We start from the raw sequence: 23,144 nt of genomic DNA, 5'->3' as shown, positions 1-23,144 counted from the left end.
TACTATCAGGAGATGATTCATTTTCGTCACAGGATATTTTTTTTCCCAATTCGCTCGTTGAGGACCACCATTTATAAGGTGTTGGTTTCTCCCAATCCGCTGGTTGAAGACCACCCTAATGAGGTGTTGTTTTCCAAATCCGCTGGTTGAAGATCACCCCAATGAGGTGTTGGTTTTCCCAGTCCACTGGTCAAAGACCACTCCAATAAGGTGTTGGTTTTCCCAATCCGCTGGTTGAAGACCACCCCTATGAAGTGTTGGTTTTCCCTAATCCGCTGGTTGAAGATCACCCCAATGAGATGTTGGTTTTCCCAATCCGCTGGTTGAAGATCACCCCTGTGAGCTGCTGGTTTCATTGCAGATATCTGGGTACGTAATGTATTGTCTAATTTTTGTCTGAATATTCAGAAACATTATTCATGCAAAAATAACAGTCAATTAGATGATATTTAGGCTCGCGCTATATCATGAACTGCAAATGACATAATTTCTCTCTTCGTATATTCAGTCACTGTTAAGCCAGATGTATGTGAAGTCAGTGTTTTTCCTGTTCACCAATTTTTAAAACCAAAATAGTGGTAAAAAGTTACCTTTATCTTGTGTGTGTGTGTGATGTTTTCCTTCATGAAATTGTAATATTTTTTTCTACATATGTAGCAGAAAATGTTTGGGTGTGTTTTGCATGTTCAGACTTTACCTAAAATGGAGGCAGCCAGAAGTTCCAATGCGTTTTTTAAAAGTATAAAATAATTTATGTTTACTGTTTCTTTCCTTGTAGTTAATCACAAGCCACACAGTGGGCTATCTGTTCACTGCCCACCACGGGTCTAAAACCTGATTTCTAGCGTTTTAAGTCCTAGACATACCACTGTGTCACTTGGGGTCTTTCGTTTACAGAACTAGAGTTTAAAATATACTCTTCAAAACAAGAAACGCAAAAGGGATATTTTTGTCATTTTAAAGAGAAATATTTGTAATAACGTTACAAGCTCTGAGTGTGTAATGTTACACGTATTAAGGCATTGATTGTCAGACCAAAATGACAATAAAAGTTGTGCACTTTGAAAACGGAGGAAAACATCGGATTTTTCGCCAAAACGCATGCGTGTCCAATAACTTTGTTTGAGAGATCTGCATGTTCTGCAAGTGCAACATGTGCAAAATCCCTATAAAAGTGACGGGTTTTTGGTTTCCATAGCTCAGTGTTAAGCCACCGACACGCAATACAGTTACGCCAAGACTGACTGAAACACAACGCAACAACGCCATTGGTCGCTTGGAAGCAGACGAATCTTGATCAGATGTTGCCAGAGCTGTGAATATCCACCCAAGCACCATCACAAGGCTATGGAATCGTCACCAACAACATGGATCAACTCGTGACCGTCCACGATCTGGCAGACCTTGTGTGATCACGCCCGCACAAGATCGCAACATCCGATTACGTCACCTTCGGGATAGGACCATCACTACGACGTCTACTGCCTCAACCATACCAGGGCTGCGTAGGATTTTCGATCAGACCGTACGCAACCGTCGACGAGATTCTTAGGCCCCATGTGCAACCCATCAGGGTGAACGTCAACGACGTTTTTCAACATAACAACGCCCGTCCTCACACAGCCCGACTCACCACTGTCTTCTTGAGACACCACAACATCAACGTTCTTCCCTGGCCCTCCAGCTCACCAGATTTAAACCCCATCGAACATCTTTGGGACGAGTTGGACCGACGTCTGCGACGGTGACAACCTCAACCGCAGACTCTACCTCAGCTTGCAGCAGCTTTGCAGGTTGAGTGGACAGCCATTCCACAGGATGTGATTCGTCATCTCATCGCTTCCATGGGCAGGAGATGCCAAGCGAGGGCATACTTGTTATTGACGTTGAGTGACGTTAAACTTCACCCAGTGAGCGTGGACTTCGCCTTTGCAGACTTTGGATGTTCAGCAGTGAATGTGCAAAGTTTCACACATGTCATACAGAACTACCCGAAACAAACTTGTTAACAATTTGTCTCATATTTTGCCTTTTGTGTTTCATTTTTTGAAGATTATATTTTTAAAACAGTGTTTTAAAGAATTTGATAATATCGCAGACCTTGTTTCGACTGTGCATACACTCAGACGAAGTGATCAACTGGGTGAGTAAGAGGCAGCTAAGAGAGATTAGTCTTACTTTTCCCCGTTTATGCTCAGTAAACGGACTTCTCGAATGTTCTAACGAACTAAAAACGACACGGTCTGGTGATTCCAGGGTAGAGCAGGTGAGCATGAAAATTAAGCAAAAGTGATGCAGTTATCCAGTAACAAATCTTGTGTCGTCTGTGTAATCTGTTAGTTCACGCAGATTTATATAAACACTTTATTAGGTTGTCGAATGTTCATTTAAATACCAAGATCTTCTTTGTCACTGAACCTTGTGTACTTGAAAATGTAACTTTTAATAAAGTGATACTTATAATCAGTAAGTAAACCAAAAATGAAATTAACAAACCTATAAATAAATATATAATAGTACTGGCTGTTGTCTGTTGTATGTCCGTGTAACAACTTCGCAGGATGTATTTGATCTTCACTAAAATTGTTATGGAAGCTCAAAAGATCCACGTGAGAATATGTATAAATTTTCAATTTTGCATTTTCCAGTTTTTATGAGCGTTTTTGAGATTTTTACCACTAGAAGATAAAATAAAGGTTCCACATCTATTATTTCCATAATTAACAATAACTTGTTCCATATTTTGAAACATACTCAAGATATTTTTATGAACAAATAAGAACATTAAAATCTTATTTAAAAAAATGTTAGCAGTAGCAAAATTAAGCAATTTTTTCAAAATCATAATATTGTAAGTTGTTGTTGCATTAGCAATTACCATCTTTCAAGGGCTAGTTTTCTTTTGTTTTGATTTAGGGAAGAGTATTTTGAAACATTTAGTCTATGGATAAATACACCAGCGATACACTTGCGAGTACACAATTTAATAACTTCTATATTTTGGTAAAACTCGGACTTTCTAAGGTACAATATTATACAAGAGACGATAGCAGGTGTCTAAATCGAAAGCGAGTAACGTGGAGAGACGATGTACCATTCATTATAAGTCTCGGCAGTAAATTAAGATTAAATGATATGATATATAATTATAGAATTTTATTAATGACAAGATTCACAATTCTAAAATTACCATAAAAGCATTTTAATAACGTTATAGACAAACACCACCAAATTTATATTTTCATAGCTAATTCCAATGGTATTTTGTTAGGCTTACGTTTTTGAACTATACAGGTCTAAATTTTAGTGTTTCTATCAGTAGCTCTACTTTGTCTGAATTTCGCGCATAGCTACTCGAATGCGATCTTTGATAGCCTACCCTAATTTAGAAATGACAGACTAACTAAAAGACAGCCAGTCGGCATCACACACCATCAACATTTGTGATGCTTTTATCCAAAGAATACTGGATTCTATTGTCACATTATAGTTTTTCCACGGTTCGAAGATTTGGTTTAGTTTGTTTTTAATTTCGCACAGAGCTACTCGAAGCGCTAGCTGTCTTGACTTTAAGAGTGACAGATTAGACGGAAAGCAACTAGTCATTACCACCCACCACCAAGCGCGTACGTGCGACTCGTAATCCGAGGCGCGTTCGCGCCCGCGTCGCGCTACTGCTCGCCCTTTATAATGTGACGGTCAATCCCACTTTTCGTTGGTAAAGAGTAGCAACGACCGTCACTTAGTCTTACACTGCTAAATTACAGCACAGATAGCCCTCGAGTAGCTTTGTGCGAAATTCCAAAAACAAACATTACCACCCACCACCTACTCTTGGGCTACTCTTTTACCAACGACCGTCACTTATAAATACACCACTTGCGAGTAGAGTGCCCTAATCACACAGATATTAAAATTATGATGTTTAAATGTTTTATATAAGAAAATTTTCTTACAAAATCAAATATTGTTATAATAAATTTTTATTTACCATGGCTACTGAAACTTTATGAAAATAGAGTTGGAAAAATATGAAATACAAATTTCTATCAGTGACGTCTTTGTTTGTCTTGGTCGTCAATCTCGTGAATCATTACGTTTTAAAACGTTAACCAGTCACTATTGGCTTCTTTAATTCCATGTTTAACAAGTACGGTATATTTTCAATTGAGATACAGAACTTACAAACACGAAGATCAGTATACAATACAGGGATGTGTTTCTTATTTCTACCTATTTTTTCGTACATCATGGGATTTGCAGTTGGGAATGCTAATTGCAGGGCCACGCCCAACACTGTTCCACCTGATCCCCTCTAGTACAGCTGTAAGTCTATAGATTTAAAACGCTAAAATTAGGAGTTCGATTCCCCTCGGTGAGTTCAGCAGATAACCTAATGTAGCTTTGCTACAACACACACACACACACACACACTGTTCCATCTGAACTTCGTAAGTTTAAATGCCCATTATAACCGGAAGAAAACTGGAAGCTCCCGTATTAAGACAGCACACAAATGGGTATAAAATTATGGCCTAACTTGTGAAGTGAGTTTTACTCTGACTTAAGTAATCATTGTGAAATGTATAAAAAAATATAAGATAATTTTACCATGCCTATCAGGAGATGATACATCCTGTAAATAAATATTATTATTATTTAATGTAGAATTTATCTTTACTCAATCATCGTTCTTGTTTTTCTAAACTAAGGTGGGGGATGATGAGGTATATAATAAGGCCGAATATAAAATAAATATAAAATTGAATTAATAGAAGCCAACGACACTTCGTCTCCCTCTAGCGGCAGCCATGACTGAGTGAAAGATCGCAGGCAGAATATAAATTGCGATATTCAGATCCAATATTTGGTATCAACATCACGCAAAAATGTTAGTCCAACGTATACATATATCCGCGTATGAATTTTTCATCTGAAATATTTTTACTTTAAATTTTAAAGTTTCTTAGTTTCCAAAATACTCACCTAAATTATATTTAGTATTAGTCTTGTATTTGTTTACCTACTTTGCTTTAAAAATGTAGGTCACACACAGGGGAAATCTGAAAGTACTACTTCCCGAGCCCCACCAGTACACGTCTATCCTGAAGCAAATGAGGTCGGTTATTTTATTACAACAAAGTAGTTCTTTCCATTTAAAAACAGATGTTGGACTCAGGGGAAATAAATAGTGTATTTTATTCAACATATTACGATGTGGAACTGGATTCCTTGGGCATATCATAATCAGATCTATGTATCGGTTGTTGAAAATCGGAGAATTCGAAAACTTGATTTCGCTGGTAGCTAATTATTCAACGTAGAAGGCTGATGACTGGGTTTAATTTCAATAAAGGTCTGTGGGGAATTGGTGTTTCGGTTTTACTTTTAACCATTGGCTATTTTTGACAATGCGAGAAGTGATATGTATTATTTTTCATCTAAGTATTTATTTTCTTCACTAGCATTGTGAAAATTGGCAAAACAAAAAAGTGAGATTCAGTCCGTTCTTTGTTTTGTCATATTTCACTCCATTAGACGTTTTTTTGGGGAGGGGTATTTTCAATACTTGTAAGGCAACCATTACACAAGAGAACACCAGGCTTTTCTTAACGGTTAACTGCGTGCAATCTGTGAGGAACATCTACTAAAGATATGGAAGCTGTTTGGTGTAAGAGATGTTTTGTAGCGAGAAATGGTCAATTCCAACCACACACTCAATTTTACCAGCAAGTGTTCAGATTCTAATTGCCATCAAGAAGAAACATCGTTCAAATATTATATTTTAAATAAATATTAAGATTCTTCAAGTGTATTCTCAAATTGATCTTGTAATTCAGTCAGCTTGTTTAGATTACCAGTCATGAAACCTTAATTAAGTCAGACTGTACAGATTAGCAGGCCAAAAAGGTTGAGATAGCCTCTGGATGTTGTGGCTGTATTATAAGATAAATCAGTTTTCATGTTTACCATTCTTGCTTCCACCTTTATACTGCTACTATTACAGATAAAGAATTCTCCCATACACAAGCTGTATTGCATTATTACTTATGTTTTGTTTACTACTTATCAGTGTGAATATTAGCTTAGAAATGGTGGTCCATAAAATGGCTGCGTCATTCTTTTTTTTTCAAATACAAACTTTTAACTCGCAGTCCCTTAATTTTTCGACTTATTTAAGATCTAACTAGTTTTGGACTCGGGAGGTCAAAAACTTTCGAATAATGTATGTAACCCCCAAGGTCTTATACTTGGTGTTTCCTTATAGCAATCCACATTGAACACCTGATTTTAGCGTTGTAAATGCAGGGTATTGCTGAATAAAATATAAATATAACCGATAAAAGAAAAATAGGTTTTGCATATTAATTTGCTATAATCATGTCTAAAATAATCTCCAGTACTGCAGCTATTGAATATTCTCTTGTTTTTAATAGATTAATTTATTTCTAAGACTGTAAAAAATATTAGTAAAAAATCTCCATGGTTTTCCAAAAGTTTCAATTCAAATGCAATTTTTTTATTTTCTGACATTTATTAAAAATTGCGGATTTTATTACACGGATAATTTTGGAAACACTTATTTAAAAGCGCGCTTTTTCCACAGATAAAACGGTTATTATGTGGCTTCTCTCAAACAAGTGATTCTGTAGAAAAGAATTATGACAGTGACAACTTTAAGTGGTTTGGTTTCTTTTAGATTTCGCGCAAAGTTAGAAGAGGGTTATCTGTGCTAGCCGTCACTAATTTAGCAGTGTAAGACTACAGGGAAGGCAGCTAGTCATCACCACCCACCGCCAACTCTTGGGCTACTCTTTTACCAACGAATAGTGGGATTTATCGTCACATTATAATGCTTCTACAGCTGAAATGGCTAGCATTTTTGGTGTGACGGAGATTCGAACCCGTAACTTTCGGTTTACCACCTAGCCATGCCGGTCCACCTTAAATGGAACGCTGATGATGACTTTATGATTGTAAATTAAAAATTTAGTAATTTATTTTAAACGTCATTGTATTATGGCCTGATAATAAACTTTTTGTCACTTATTTTCGAAATTTACTACTATCCAAATATAATAATAATAATAGTAATAATGATATGCACTCATCATAGCTCCCGATCAGTCCCCATGGATGTATAGAACGAAGTCAACGTATAAATGGATTCTGTTATCTATATTCACCCTATTTTCAAATAAATCTATTCTGAATATTTGTTTGCAGTTATGCACAAAGCTAAACAATGAGCTACCTGTGATGTACCCACTATGGGTATCGGAACCCGGGTGTTACCATTATAAGACTTCAGACTTACCGCTGGGCTTGGCATGGCCAAGCGTTTTAAGGCGTGCGACTCGTAATCTGAGTGTCGCGGGTTCGCATCCCCGTCGCGCCAAACATGCTCGCCCTCCCAGCCGTGGGGGCATTATAATGTGACGGTCAATCCCACTATTCGTTGGTAAAAGAGTAGCCCAAAAGTTGGCGGTGGGTGGTGATAACTAGCTGCCTTCCCTCTAGTCTTACACTGTTAAATTAGGGACGGCTAGCACAGATAGCCCTCGAGTAGCTTTGTGCGAAATTAAAAAAAAACAACAAAGAAACTTATCGCTGTGCCAATGGGAAACATTCCTAAATGTAACTCATAATTTCGTAAACGACAGAAGTAATTTAAAATTCATGCTTAACACCTATGAACTACTTAAATATTTCAAATACTCTACTCAAAGTAACTATATTTAAATATCTCTAACTATTCCTGGAACTTTTCCTTATACCATATCTACAAGTAAGTAGGACTCAGCCACCTGGGCGAGTGAATTAGATCTCGAAGCTTTCTCAGGTCAGTAAAATGAGTGACTTTCATAACGAAAGAAGAAAATTCTTCTCTGATACGTTTAGAATTGTTCGGAATTATTTATCAGTTTTATTTTATTCGTTTATATACAGTAATGAAATTAAAAGTTCAGGGTTACATAGTTTCAATTTCAATAAAAAGCAAAAGAGCACCTACTACAGTGAGATACCACTGTTACACAGGGGATTTTTGTTGACTATGTAGATATGTTCTACAAGTCATACAAACAACAGTTTGTCAGTATAAGTTTATTATTACTCTTGTACATTTATTAAGTAGTTTGGGTTCATGTCATTTTGTCTTATTTCTAAGTAGTATTGAGAAGCATGGCGTCTTCAGTTTCGTTGAATTCATTTATTCAAAGTTTACATGGATCGTTGTATTGTAGCCACTGTGTTCACTATTACATGGATCGTTGTATTGTAGCCACTGTCTTAACTATTACATGGATCGTTGTATTGTAGCCACTGTGTTCACTATTACATGGATCGTTGTATTGTAGCCACTGTGTTCACTATTACATGGATCGTTGTATTGTAGCCACTGTCTTAACTATTACATGGATCGTTGTATTGTAGCCACTGTGTTCACTATTACATGGATCGTTGTATTGTAGCCACTGTGTTTACTAATATTGTTATAATGCAGCTAAATGCTGTAAAAAAAAGATGTGTGAGCAACAAGAGTTAATTCACTTCTTGCATGAAATGATACAATAACTGCTTTTCATAAAATTCATCTCACTCGTAAGTTCGTATGTTGCACTTCACACTAAAGTGTCTCAGACAGTAATATTATATTTTTCTGTGGAAGGAGTGAAAGCTTAGGAAATAACCTAAGTAGCAAAGTATATTTTGCGACAAAAGAACTTAAGCTAAGGGGTAATTGATATCAACTTCTGATCATACATCATAACAAAAAAATCAACCGCATAATTAAACTAATTGATTCGTCAGTTGAGTACACTCTCTGCAAATTATATTTTCGTTTATAATCACAGTAGCGTCTCACCAGGTTCGGCCAGATTGTTTTCTTTGTTTTTGAATTTCGCGCAAATCTACAGTAGGGCTACATACGCTAGCCGTCCCTAATTTCGCAGTGTAACACACACAGTCAACTCTCGAGCTACTCTTTTACCAACGAATAGTGGGATTGACCGTGACATTGTGACATTATAACTCTCCAACGGCTGAAAGGGCGAGCATGTTCGGTGTGATCCTCGAGTACAAGAGGTTTGGCCAGACAAGAAGTTATTACATAATCATGGAATATCGTTATTAAATATTCTTACTAGTTAACGATATACCATTTATGGTGTATAACGAAAATTGCATCACGTGCCTTTTTACACTAAAAAGAACAATAACAAAGCTCAAGAAAATTTATTTAGTTTACAAAATAACAAAATATGTAAGAATAAGGACAAATGAATATTAAACTTCCAAAAAGTACCTTAATTACAAAATAAATAAAGAATCGGAAGAAAAATTGGCATTTAAAAATTTAGGTAATTATTATATGTTTTAATTTCACACAAACTTACTATAGAGCTATTTGCGCTAACCGTCCTTAATTCAGAAGTGGTAGACTGGAGGCACTTAGTCGATACCACTTACAGTCAATTCTTTGGCTACCTTTTTACCAACGAAAAGTAAGATTGGCCATAACTTTATACCACCATCCACGGCTGAAATGGCGAGGACCTTTGTTAACGGAATTTGAGCTCACGACTCGCACACTGTAAGTCGAGTGATTTCACCACCAGGGAAAAACAGAGATAGGAAAACAAAGAATTTTGAGGAAATTAGCTAATTTCTTCACGAAATAAATAAACACACATTGGTTAAACTGTACATGTGTGGACTTGGAACGCTAACGTAGGGGATTCGATTACTAGAAACTAACTTGATGTTGAACTTAAGCTATAATGAAGAAATCATAGTTGACAATCCACTCTAAAATTTATATCAGTTTTTGGACTGTTTGTATTAAGTGTCTATTTTATTCTAACAAAAACTTCTGGTAAAGAAAGCATTAAATCAAGTGTAAGGAAGCCTAATTTATCTCATAATCAATCACACTACTTGTTATAGTATACGACAGTGGTCAGTGATTATTTTTCATACCAGACCACTAAAGATAATGACCATAATGGCAAGGCCTAAACTTGTTTGGGAGAACATAATAATTTTCGGTCAAGAATCATCCATTTGAGAACATGATGTGACCTAATGTGTACCACGAGTTTGTGACATTATTGTTATTTTATTTGTGTAAGTTTGATCAGTTTGTATTGTTGCATGTGCTCTACTTCATGTTAACGTATCTGCTGACAAACGAATGAATTCATGCGTTGTAAAAGTGGATGAATCTTTGGAACAAACAATTATTTTCATATCTTTTATTTGTAATAACAAAACTCATTTGCTTTTAAAAGAATAAACATTAGTTTAAGTAATATTGGAAGCTTATTTTTCTGATTGAAGATTAGCTTTTGTCTCCTAAACCTGCTAAACATCTTGAGATATTGTGGGATTCATGGCTGCAAAAGTCGTTGATAACTAACTCATCATTCAAATAATTCTAATTCCACGTCTCTCGTTGGTACATTCTGCGGATTTACAACGCAAAATTCAGGGGTTTGATTCCCCTTGGTATATATAGCAGATAGCCCAATGTGGCTTTGCTATTAGAAAGACACACACACTAATTCTGCGAAATATTAATATTCTTATGTACTGACTTATGTCGATACGTACTTCGAATTGTTTCGTTATAGAGAACAAGTTTCATTAATATTAATTTCTTTTCAGTCTATATAAAGGTAACTAACTTACGTTTGTTAGAAGTTATAAATATTAATGAATTTTTATACTAAGACAAAATATCAGTTGAAGTTTAAAGAACTACGAAAATATGCTAAACCAATTTACCTTGTTACAAGTTGGATATATATTCAATAAATTTTAAAGTATGAAGCAGTTTAAAGTAAGATTAATGTTCAACAAGTTTCTTTTTCTTTTGTACGCAGATGTTCACTTCAAAAACGGTTATGTCAAATTGACTTCATCAATATATATTTTTGTTATATTTCACAAACTGTAAAATTAAGGTGAATGGATATATTGAGATACATTAGGCTTAGTTTTCGCTCCATTTTATAATTTATTGCGAAAACGAATTTAATATTTTCGTTCACACTGTCCATTCTTTGACAATGTGGTGATCTATCACTTTAAGCCCACTTTTTTATTACATAGATAATAGATCTTTGATATATGAGCATATTTTTTCAATTTCTTTTTATTAATTAGGGAGGTAGGTTTCAGAAGCCTGTAATTTCACAGTTCCGAAGAAGAGGATGATAAGTAATGTTTCTTAGAAACCACTCCTTTTGTAGGGAGGGGCTGTTGCTAACAAGATGAGGTAAACAGACCATAATTCTCTGGATCTCATTTTCTGTTACCAATAGTTTAAGTATTTTTGTTCAAACCATTTTATTAATCTCAATAATGAGTAGTCTGAGCGAAACGTTGGGGACTGTTTGTAATTCTCTATCCAGCTATTGCATCAGCGTAACGATAAAATCATTCTTCTTATTCTAATCAATACCAAATCATACAAACAAGTCAGTTTTTAGTTTCAACGTATTCATTTTTGCTTTTGAGATCTAATCTGACCCGTTACACATTGTAACAACGATCATTTTGATATAAACTTGAGGAAAGATTTAATCCATGGTTGTAAACAAAAGGCCTTTATGTAAAGGAAACACTGAATACATGGTTGTAAACAAAAGACCTTTTTAAAACTTAAGGATGTTTGACAGTTGCAGCTTCGCTAAAAATTCAGAATTTTACATCGGAGATATAATTGCAAAATATAAGTATAAGCCTATCTTTTATTTAACATCATTCAATCAAAGGGATTACAAAATTATATCGCTAAAACATTAAAGACAATAATAGAAAACCGTATAACCTGAGCGCTTTTTTCATCAGATTTATAACAGAAATACTTCGTTTATATATGCGTTCTCAAATTTTCGAGTTTTCCTGGATCCGTTCAGGTACGGACTCAAAGAGGTTATGAGTAGTCTGGTTATTCGTGTGATTCCTCCACAGACTGTAAAACTTTCCACCATATATGTAGATTCGGGTATTACCACTTACATTCTACTTAACTCCTTACCTTTATAACAGAATTCTCGGTTCCTTGATGGCGGGACCTTAGCCTTGGTCTGGATATTTAATTACAAGGTAGGAATACCATAATGAAAAATAGCGCAATATGATCTATTCGGTTCTACTAGCACTAAAGTCAAAAGTGGAAATAATATTAACTAAATGATTTTAGAAATTGTTTCCCAAACAAAAATTCTATAGTATCTTTCAAGTTATAATTAGTAGCGTGTCTGAAGTGGGAAAACGAGGATTCATGGTTTGGAGATTGTGCTCAGCACTTAGAGGGTGTCAGTGCGTTATAAGAGTAATAGTAAAATCCAGCGTAAACATATATTGAATTAATGTTTTAGTATCTTTGGTTTTATTTAAATATTGAATCTATTTGTGCTTCGTCCCAATCTTTAACGATGTCATGTTTATCTTTAACATTTGTCAGAAAAAACAAAAGATCATAAAAATGTATTTTAAGTTACTATATTTATCATTACGCTATATACCATTCCCTGGTAGGAATATTTATTATCGTCTGGATTACAAGTCTGTTCAAAAACTCTCTCCAAAGATCTATCCTGCTTGTTGTACCCAAGTGTTGGGCTATATTAATACGAGCACTTTCTGTTTTCTTTCAGTTGTGGCAAACTTAATAATATCTTTATTGTTTCATTTAGGCGTTGGAGCAAGTGGAATTCATGTAGAACAGAGAAAAGGCCTATTGTTTAGTATTCGAAATGCAAATCCAAGGTTCCATGGTTTGCATCCCGTTGTTGCAATAAAAACCACGCTCTGTTCCTTCCTTGTCGTGAGTGCATTATAATAGTGATAATTAAAATCTCACGTTTCTAACATAATAATCTAAGTTTGGATGGTGAGAATTGTAATATCATAAAAATTGGCTTCAAAAAACAGAAAAACAATTATCAACTGTACAGTTAAAGGAAGTTTGACTTTATTAATATTTCTAATTTATAACTGTTAAACAGGTGTTTTAACATCTTCATAATTAAAAGAAAATTTATCAACGACCAAAAGACCTTTTTTTTTAAGCACGAATCTTCTCTCAAGATATGAAACTCAAGATACGTTATTCGCCAAGCTCCATTATATTCTAACCCCTATCGAATTATTAGTGCTTGGCATAGCTTAGATCTATTTCTGCATTCGTGCGTACTCTTCACTTAAAAGCTTCATGAAGTTAATTATCGGCCCCTTATCTTAATAAACCGTAAACGTTTTTCACAATACATAGATCCTGGATAACCTACCCACATTTTTCACAATACATAGATCCTGAATAACCTGCTCACATCTCACATGTGGAGAATCAAAAATCGCTGTAATAGAATTAAATTACACGCAAAAAAATTGAAAAACTTATACCCCCCACACACATGGTAAATAATAAACAGATTTTTTAACGTTAGAATGCGTTGGATCAGAATGTCCTTCTTCTGATGATGTTAAACGTCTTTCCTGTTTCTGATTATAATATGTGTAATAACTTTATTTATTAATAAAACATGAAAGACGCAAAAAACATGCCCCAAAAAATAGATTACTCACTCTTATTACTGTATCCAAGCAACTGGAAATATGTTTAACAGTATTTAATCTCGTTACCTTGGAAAACGATTACAAGGTACTCTTTCTTCGTTTATTTTTACTAATAAAAAAGTACGTGAAAGAGACATTAGCAAGTTACAAACATATTAAAATATAAAACAAAACGTTCATTTTAATCACCATAACACAACAGCTACTTTGAACAAGTACACTACGGGTCTCTATAGTTACTGTGAACAAGAACGCTACTAGTCTCCATAGTTACCGTGAACAAATACACTACGGGTCTCCATAGTTACTGTGAACAATAATACTAGTGGTCTCCATAGTTGATGTAAAGTAGGACACCACTTGGCTCTAAAGTTATTGTGAACTTCAAAATAAACCACTTATCAACATCTGTATAGTCCAGCCTAACAACAGAAATGCATTTAAACTGAAAATATCTTAGATTTTCTACAAAATATCCTTTTTCTGGGGTTTAATAATGATACATAATAACAGATCCTGCTGAAGAGTAAACAGCACATTAAATATTATGTTGTACTTCAATAGTCACTGCTGTTATCAATGCATGTATGACATAAAATTTTGTGTAAGACGACGCATGAAATAAAACATAATTAGTATTGTATTTGAGTCATAGTTCTTTTTACCAACGACTGATGTTGATGTTACCACGCTTCCATAACTGAAAGACTAGATGGCAGGTTTAGATCCAGCAACCTGCACATTGCAAATTGGCATATTAGTACTACCAGGCCCGGAATCTTGGGCATAAGCACATTAGTATCTCACTTTAGTTAACTGTCTCTTGTTAATCTCGCTACTTCCAGAGACGGGTTTCCGAAAGTCAACAGTGTAGTACTAACATATATCCAAGTGATATTTATTGTACAATCACTCACTTTAACCCTTTGATTATTTACATCTAAATTAAATGCTAAATAAACTTTCGCACAGTTTTATTTCGAAAATTTAAACAAGTCTATATACGCACCTGAATTATAGACTTGAGGGAATGTAGATGTAAACAGCAACCACCAACAACTTTTTGCTACTGTAATTGAATTAGTGGACTCGATCGTCGCTCTTATGACACGTCCACAGCCACAAATGTGTTCTAGTTTTACGGCAACTGACGCACACAACGTACCTTCAGATTCCAGCGATAACCACTACGCCATATACGGTATAATTATCGTGAAATACCAAAAACACCACGTTTTTTGTTCGTATTTTATGTCACGCTACCTAGGTGTATCTACGAAACAAGATCTTTTTACGACACAAATGGCGTTTCGCGTGAAGAACAACAACGCTTAACGGTGGAATAAAATAAATAAAAACGCGTTTTGTATAACTCTTACAACAGTTATTCCACTGAAGAAATATTCTCGTTATAATAGTGTTGATCTCAACGAAAGATACAAAAACACATCCGAGTTTTATTATTAATATTATTACCACGGCTTTTAAATACTAGTTTTCATAATTGTTTTTGTTTTGAATTTCGCGCAAAGCTACTCGAGGGCTATCTGCGCTAGCCGTCCCTAATTTAGTAGTGTAAGACAAGAGGGAAGACAGCTAGTCATCACCACCCACCGCCAACTCTTGGGCTACTCTTTAACCAACGAATAGTGGGATTGACCGTAAGATTATAACGCCCCCACGGCTGAAAAGGCGAGCATGTTTGGCGCGACGGGGATGCGCAGATAGCCTTAAAGTAGCTTTGCGCAAATGGCCCGGCATGGCCAAGCGTGTTAAGGCGTGGGACTCATAATCTGAGGGTCACGGGTTCGCATCCCCGTCGCGCCAAACATGCTCGCCCTTTCAGCCGTGGGGACATTATAATGTGACGGTCAATCCCACTATTCGTTGGTAAAAGAGTAGTCCAAAAGTTGGCGGTGGGTGGTGATGACTAGCTGCTTTCCCTTTAGTCTTACACTGCTAAATTAGGGACGGCTAGCACAGATAGCCCTCGAGTAGCTTTGTGCAAGATTAAAAACAAACAAAGAAACAAAAGCTTTGCAAAAATTCAAATTAAACCAATCATAATTATCAGCATTATTTACAGAACTGCAAGTGTTGTTGACATAACTGACAACATCGTTTGCACAATTGCTAGAACTGTTTGCATAAATGCCAGTATGGTTTATATAATTTGTAGTATTGTTTACATCATTATCAACCTGTTTACAGAGTTGCTAGCATTGTTTATAAAATTTTCTAATATGATCAAAATGTCTAAACATTTATTTATATAGTAAGAATCGTTTCAACTTTCTTTCGTCTCTGTTATTACAGTACTTATCGGTCGACTGAGTCCATTACAGTGCTGGTATAAGAAGTAGTCATCTAGGAGACACTCGAGAGTGGTATGAATTGGCCTGGTTAACGAAAGGATCTCTTATCATCGAAAGGACCTATTGTCAGTGCTATACCTTGGAGGACTTGGCAGTCAGCTGTATCTGGCTGATTACGACACTTTGAACCAGATCGACAAGAAGTTGCTCTGAGTGAGTTTCTGCTATTGTAAACAGATATAATATGCCCCGCGAGTCGCCGATATTTTCGAAGTTGAAGCCAGTAGTAGCGCCGCCAGCAGAGTTGAATCCTATATCACAATACTATGTTATAGGGAAACACGTGGGGAGTGCTGGACCGGAACTCGTTTGGAGGATATACGACGCGCTAAAAAAATCGGAGAAAAAGGTAAATCTCTCAATGGTACTATCGTGTTTTAAAAAACTTGAAACTGATATATTTTTAAATGAAAGAGTAGTTGCAGTTACTTGATTTGTTGCCCATTAAATAAGCTTATGACCATCAATTTTGTTTCTTTGTGTTTTGAATATCTTATTTTTATTTATACAAAATTCGTAAAGAGCTAGTATTTTTATTTTACAACAATGCAACATTTGGACAATAAAATAAAACCTTCTGACTTTTTACGTTTCCCACACTCTAACAAAAAGTGCAGTCAGAGAATCAGACACAAATTAACGATGGGACACTTTTTGTACCGCATCGAAAATCTATTTTGGTAAAATGGGGACATCTATTTCAGTTTTACAATATTAATAAAAAATATTATTTAAATAATGCTTGAATATTGGTTTGTTTGTTTTGAATTTCGCACAAAGCTACTCGAGGGCTATCTGCGATAGCCGTCCCTAATCTAGCATTGTAAAACAGTTAGTCATCACCACCCACCGCCCCCACGGCTTGAAATGGCGAGCATGTTTAGTGCGACCTGGATTTGAACCCGCGACCCTCGGATTACGACTCGAACGCCTTAACACACTTGACCATGCTAGGCCATGGAATATTGGTAATTATTTATATTTTGTTAATGACATTTATACTTGTACAATACCGGGTTTTTAGCTCTTGTCGGGGCATGTAAAACGTATGTTTAAAAGGACCAAACAATTTTTTTCCCAGAGCCATTATTACCAACACCTAGACAATTATTCTATAAAATTTATAAAACACGTGCTGTGTAAGATATTTTGTGTATAATAATGTGGTGAGTTAATACTGGTACACACCCTTGAAGTGATGTGTGCGACTGATACAACTTAAGTACGTAGTTCTGTTACAACCAACAGCATTTGTTTCTCTTTTGGATCGTCAAACAAAGTTCAAGCAAAGATGATATTGTGAAATTTGTATAAAGATTTCATTAAAATAATTTCAGTCCTGTCTGTTTCTTTGTGCTTTACCCAGTTATCACATAGCGCTAAGGTTAACATCGTTTTGAGTAAGACTGCTTTTTCTTCACATTTCTAAGTTATAATTAAGCATTAACGACGAATCAAGTTTTATGTTATTTGTTAATGAAGAAATTCACAATTCTACTTACTTATGTTTTAGGGTTAACACTACATACTGTTCTTGGGATTGGAGCTTATATCGCGTGTTAATTCATGTTGCAATGAGCCAATCAATCGGTGTCTTTTAATATGTCCAGTTACTTTAAAGATAAGAGATCAATAATATAACATAATTCATCAAATGTAAGACATTTTACATCAATAAATGATCTTCAAGTCTTTAAATATAGATCTTAGTAAACACCTGTAAGTATGTAACATACAGAAACAAATAAACATATCTTTACTCATTTATAAGTTTTTATATAATAATGGATTAACTTGTCGATTAAAACAAACAATCCATTTATTGAAGGGCTTGTTTGTTTGCTGCTTTTCGATCGAAATAACAAACAAGCTGTCTGAAACGAAAATTTGAAAAACGAAATGACAACAGCTGTTGTCAATACCAAGATAAACTAGATAAAAAACGTTTCGTTATTTCTCTCACCAAGCCTTTTATTAAGTTTGTAATATATTATTCGGATGGCGTATTTAATTAAAAATTAAATTAGGAACAGGATAAAACACTTATTTAGCATCAGTTTTACGTCAGAATACCAAGAATAAAATAAAACTAATTAAGACCGATTTGTAATCATGGTAATTGAAGTTAAATTTTTGTAATTATAAGTAAAAAACCCAACTCGACAGAACCCGAGAAGGGTTAAAATTAGCTTAAACAAAAAAAGAGTTACCGGACGATTAAGGATTACTCCACATGAAGCTGGTCCTTATTACTTTCGCTTAATGATAAGGGCTCTAGAACATTCTGGAAATAAGGATTGCTTTAATTGTAGTTATCTCTGTGCAACTTTCATATATAAATGGATTACGTGACGTCACTCTTCAAACCCTGCCAATGAAACAGTAATGTTAAGGTAAGCTTTTCTTACGATATATACATAAGTTTAAACATCAGTTGGAGAACCTAATATAGTCGAGCACTTCTGTAAAGACTGTATTCACTTTGAAATAACAAAACTGTTTATAAACTGCATTTCATTCTTGATTGTGTTATTTTCATGTCTAATTAGATAAAGATTCCTTCAATATCAGTAATGGAACTAGGCTTAGAAGATGTAACTGGCTCTTAATACATTTAATTCTACTAGCTGGATGAAGTATCCTGTCCGTGAACGGGTGAAATAAATTTGTAACAAAGGCTAGGACATTGTTTCTATTTTCTTTCATAACAAATTAAACACAATTAAAATGCCATAAAAACACTTAAAAAGACGAATACTGAAAAGACACACGTATTATTTTCAATAATTCTATCTATATGAAATTGAGATTCCAAATCCCATGGAGGCCCGGCATGGCCAAGTGGTTAAGACACTTGACTCGTATCTGATGGTTTCGGGCTCGAATCCCCGTCACGCCAGATATGCTCGTTCTTTCAGTCGTTGGGGCGTTATAATGTGATGCTCAATCCAACTATTCATTGGTAAAAGAGTAGCCCAGGAGCTGGCGATGGGTGGTGATGACAAGTTGCTTCCCTCTACTCTTACACTGTTAAATTAGGGACTGCTAGGGGAGGTAGCCCTCGTGTAGGTTTGCGCGAAATTCAAAACCAAATAAACAATCCAACTCCGCATGTCAAAACCCATCAATTTGGTAGTTTATTATTCGAAATGAACTATGAAATTAAATGGGGGTATTTAACTCCCTTCTCATTACCTACCTCATGCCATTATGTATTATTATGTGTTAAGTTAGGTGCTGACTGATTAAAAAATGTGATTAGTATAATGTGTACGTTTAAATCTTGTACACATATTGACGTTTATTCATATAGAAGATGGGGACTACAAACCCCACCTCATTTTGACCATCCTCATGTCATCCTATATTATTGTATTAAGTTCAGTGGTGATTGAACGAGAAATGTGGAAACATATAAGAAACAGATGGCTAGAAGATATGAAAAAACAGACACAAACGTAGATATATATATTAGATAATGCTACATTTGACGAATTGTCAAGCTGCAGAGCTTATGAAGGCTGTATCCATAGAACAGTTTCTTTTTCAAAGAAAAGTATTTCCCTCCTTCACTCTTAAATATTTTGTTAAATTTATCGCTTTTTTACTAGATTATAACATTTGATATGTAAAAGCCAGAAACCCTTAGAACTGTGCCATCTTAGACATGCTTCTAAAATATCTTATAGAATACAACCCGACTGCCATATCTGTAAGATATACTACGCCTTCAGCAATTGAATGCCCCTGTATCAGTCACTAGACAAAATACACAAACCCCCAGAAAAAATTCTTGACAACCTCTAATAATATTCTTAAGACACACACACAATGCACCAGTATATATGATAATTACTTAACGCCGTCTCGTTATTATATGTATTTTACAATTACGTTTCACTTAGTGTTTCTTGGATTGTAACTGCAGTTATTACTTCTATTAATAATAATAAGTGTTATTTTCACTGTTATTGTATATGTCTTTATTCAAGGTGTTAGTATTTTGAATGAAATATTACTTTAAGTTCACTTTAGACATATAGAACTTTTCTTTCGTACATTGTTTTTCTACCTTCTTAATGAAACTGCTTTGCTCGGCATTCTTCGTAGGTGGCGCCACTTCTTTAAACGTACATCCCAAATGCAACATATCTAGTAGGGGGACAATGTGTCCTCCTTGCTATACTTATTTTCTACTCGACTACATAAGTTACTTCATCAGAAACACAACATACTGTTTTCTCCGAGAAGTATTAGTGAAGCCAATCGTTGTTTGTTTTGAATTTCGCGCAAAGCTACATGAGGGCTATCTGCGCTAGGTATCCCTAATTTAACAGTGTAAGACTAGAGGGAAAACAGCTAGTCATCATCACCAAAGCCAACTCTTGGGTTACTCTTTTATCAACGAATAATGGGATTAACCGTCACATTGTAATGCCCCACGGCTGAAAGAGCGAGCATGTTTAGTGCGACGGGGATTTGAACCCGCGACCCTCGAATTACGATTCGAACGCATTAATCCACCTGGCCATCCTGGGCCGAAGCCAATTATCCTACCCCCTCATCAGTGCATAAAAATCTGCATTCACCAATAGACCAATTAATGGGAGATGGATACTTTTGAAATATTACAGAAAAATTAAAGTATTCTAGCTATGGAATATTGGTTCCAAGGTGTAGATGAAATGGTAAACACGACAATATTTGAAACTGAAACAATCTCTCTCTATATATATATGTTAGTTATCACCATTAGATTCCATCAAAGAACATAGGGCCGCAATCGCTTGCGGATTCTTCAACAGGTATTTAAGTGGCCCCCCGCTAGTACAGCGGTATGTCTCCGGATTTACAACGCTAAAATCAGGGGTTCGATTCCCCTCGGTGGGCTGAGCAGATAGCCCTTTGTGGCTTTGCTATATGAAAAACACACACACAGTATTTAAGTGAGTAGCTAACAAAGCCCGCTGCACCGAGCCGTCCCTAATTTAGTAGTGTAAAACTAGAGGGAAGGCAGCTAGTCATCACCACCCACCGCCAACGAATAGTGGGATTGACAGTGACGTTATAACGCCCCCACGGCTAGGAGGGCGAGCGTGTTTAGCGCGACGCGGGCGCGAACTCGCGCCCCTCGGATTACGAGTCGCACGCCTTACGCGCTCGGCCATGCCAGGCCTCTCTCTCTCTCTCCATCTATATATATATATGTATATCTACATACGTATTATTTGTATTCCGTTGTTACGCAAAAGCTGTACAATGTGCTACCTGAAAATCCGATTTTTAGCTTACATGTATATAAACGTATAAATGAATGAAATTGTATGTAATTATTGATCATAATTCTAGCACTGCTAATAATTTGAAAACGCATGAAAAGCTCAGAACAAGAAGATATTTACCTAATGAACCGTGACTCATCTGTAGAACAATATAGCTGCTCCTAGGAAGCCTTCGAGCTGCTTGTCTGCGAACCCGCACCACTAGAAACCTGGTTTCAATACGCGTCGTAGGTAGAGCACAGATAGCCTATTGTGTCGCTTTGTGCTTAATTCAAAATAATCAACAATCAATCTCCTATGAAACAATATAACTGAATATCATATCCACTAGTCAGTATCAAAACAATGTTCGCAAGAACCCAGCATGGCCTCGTGGTTAGAGCGCTTAACTCGTAAGTTGAGGGTCGCGGGTTGAAATCCCCGTGCAGCAAACATGCTCGCTCTTTCAGCTGTCGGAGCGTCATAATGTGACGGACATACCACTATATGTTGATGAAATAGTAGCCCAATAGTTGACGGTGGGTGGTGATGACTAGCTGCCTTCTATCTAGTCTTATACTGCTAAATTAGGGACAGCTAGCGCAGATTGCCGTCTTGTAGTTTTGCTCAAAATTCAAAACAAACCAACAAAAAATAACAAGATTCGTTGTATTCTGTATAATATTTGTGAAATATTTTGTATCTTTCTAGTGCTACTTTTATTGATACTTTAACGTAGAACAAAACTTTTCACAACACAATGAAAGTTTTAAACAGTTATCAACACAATAGCCGGTAATCAATTAAGTTTTACTCTACACTCGGTAAATGTTGCTAATAATAAACGTGTCAACGGTTTACTGACGTGTATTACAAAGTTTCCACAAAATATATAATCCAGGTCATGTTATTTATAACTGGTGGATCAGTTGTGGTTAAACGAAAATTAATAAGTAAACGATAAATTATTCATTAAAACAGTGTTAAAAAACCCCAGCAGTTCTACACAGACACACAGCATGTTTCTTAGGCAATCTTTGTTTGGTACAACAGGTTAAACTCATTTTATAAGAAGGATACACATATGCTGATATGAAGTGTCCTGTCACTACGGGAGGTATGTCTAGAACCGCTGTAAAGGGTGAGTTACAAGTCAAAACAAACGCAGAACGCTTAGAAGTCAGTTTCGTTAGTACAGGAACACAGCACAGCAGTCATAATCGATTATATAGCCACATGTTGTACATGATTTAATACTTAAACTATGATAATAGTTTAGAAACTACGCTGATTTAAAGAAAATGAATTTGATGAATCGATCTTTGTTTTAAATGTGCAACTTGGCACGTAATGACCGTAACGGTAGAACAAAAGTTTGGTTTTTGAAAACATGAAAAACTATCTCTATGCGTAAAACAATAGTCACCATTATTAATTTGTATTAACACTGCATACGAGCTATATAGAGACGTTTGTTTCAAGTGCTCATCAAACGCAGTAATTTTACTTTATGGATATTTATCGTTTGTCTCAACAACAACGACATATCAGCAATAAAAATACAGAAGAATGTAAGGAAATATAGTTCACGCTAAGATCGAACTACAACAAAACTACAATGACAGAGAACATTCTAAGGAATAATATCTAATCAAACAAAGCTATGATAGCAAGAAAAATTGGTAACAATACAATTTAACTAAAACAAGAAACATAGTTAACAATACATTGTAACCAAAACAAAGCTATAATGACAATGAAACTGAACCACAACAAAACTGAAATGTGAGATTGGAGCAAATTATTGGGTGAAAGTATTCGTCCCTTCAATTTTTGAAGGGCTACACAGTAATAGCCAATAAAATCAAATTACAACAAAGCTGTAATGACAGGAAGTGTAGTAAAGAATAAAATC

General features: G+C 35.5%; 1 protein-coding gene across 1 annotated transcript in view; it reads left to right on the top strand.

The window, feature by feature from the left end:
• Nucleotides 1-23,144, top strand: part of LOC143235451 (SCY1-like protein 2) — a 205,079-nt gene that overhangs the window by 40,005 nt on the left and 141,930 nt on the right. The window contains exon 2 of the mRNA XM_076473644.1: nt 15,910-16,317. Coding sequence (XP_076329759.1) covers nt 16,153-16,317 — 165 coding nt within the window. The 5' untranslated portion in view covers nt 15,910-16,152. The remainder of the gene's footprint in view (nt 1-15,909; nt 16,318-23,144) is intronic.

This window comes from Tachypleus tridentatus, chromosome 12, assembly GCF_004210375.1.
Source record: "Tachypleus tridentatus isolate NWPU-2018 chromosome 12, ASM421037v1, whole genome shotgun sequence".
In the NCBI taxonomy this organism is placed as follows: domain Eukaryota; kingdom Metazoa; phylum Arthropoda; class Merostomata; order Xiphosura; family Limulidae; genus Tachypleus; species Tachypleus tridentatus.
Note: the sequence above shows the minus strand (reverse complement) of the source record. Positions and strands in the feature narration are given on the sequence as shown.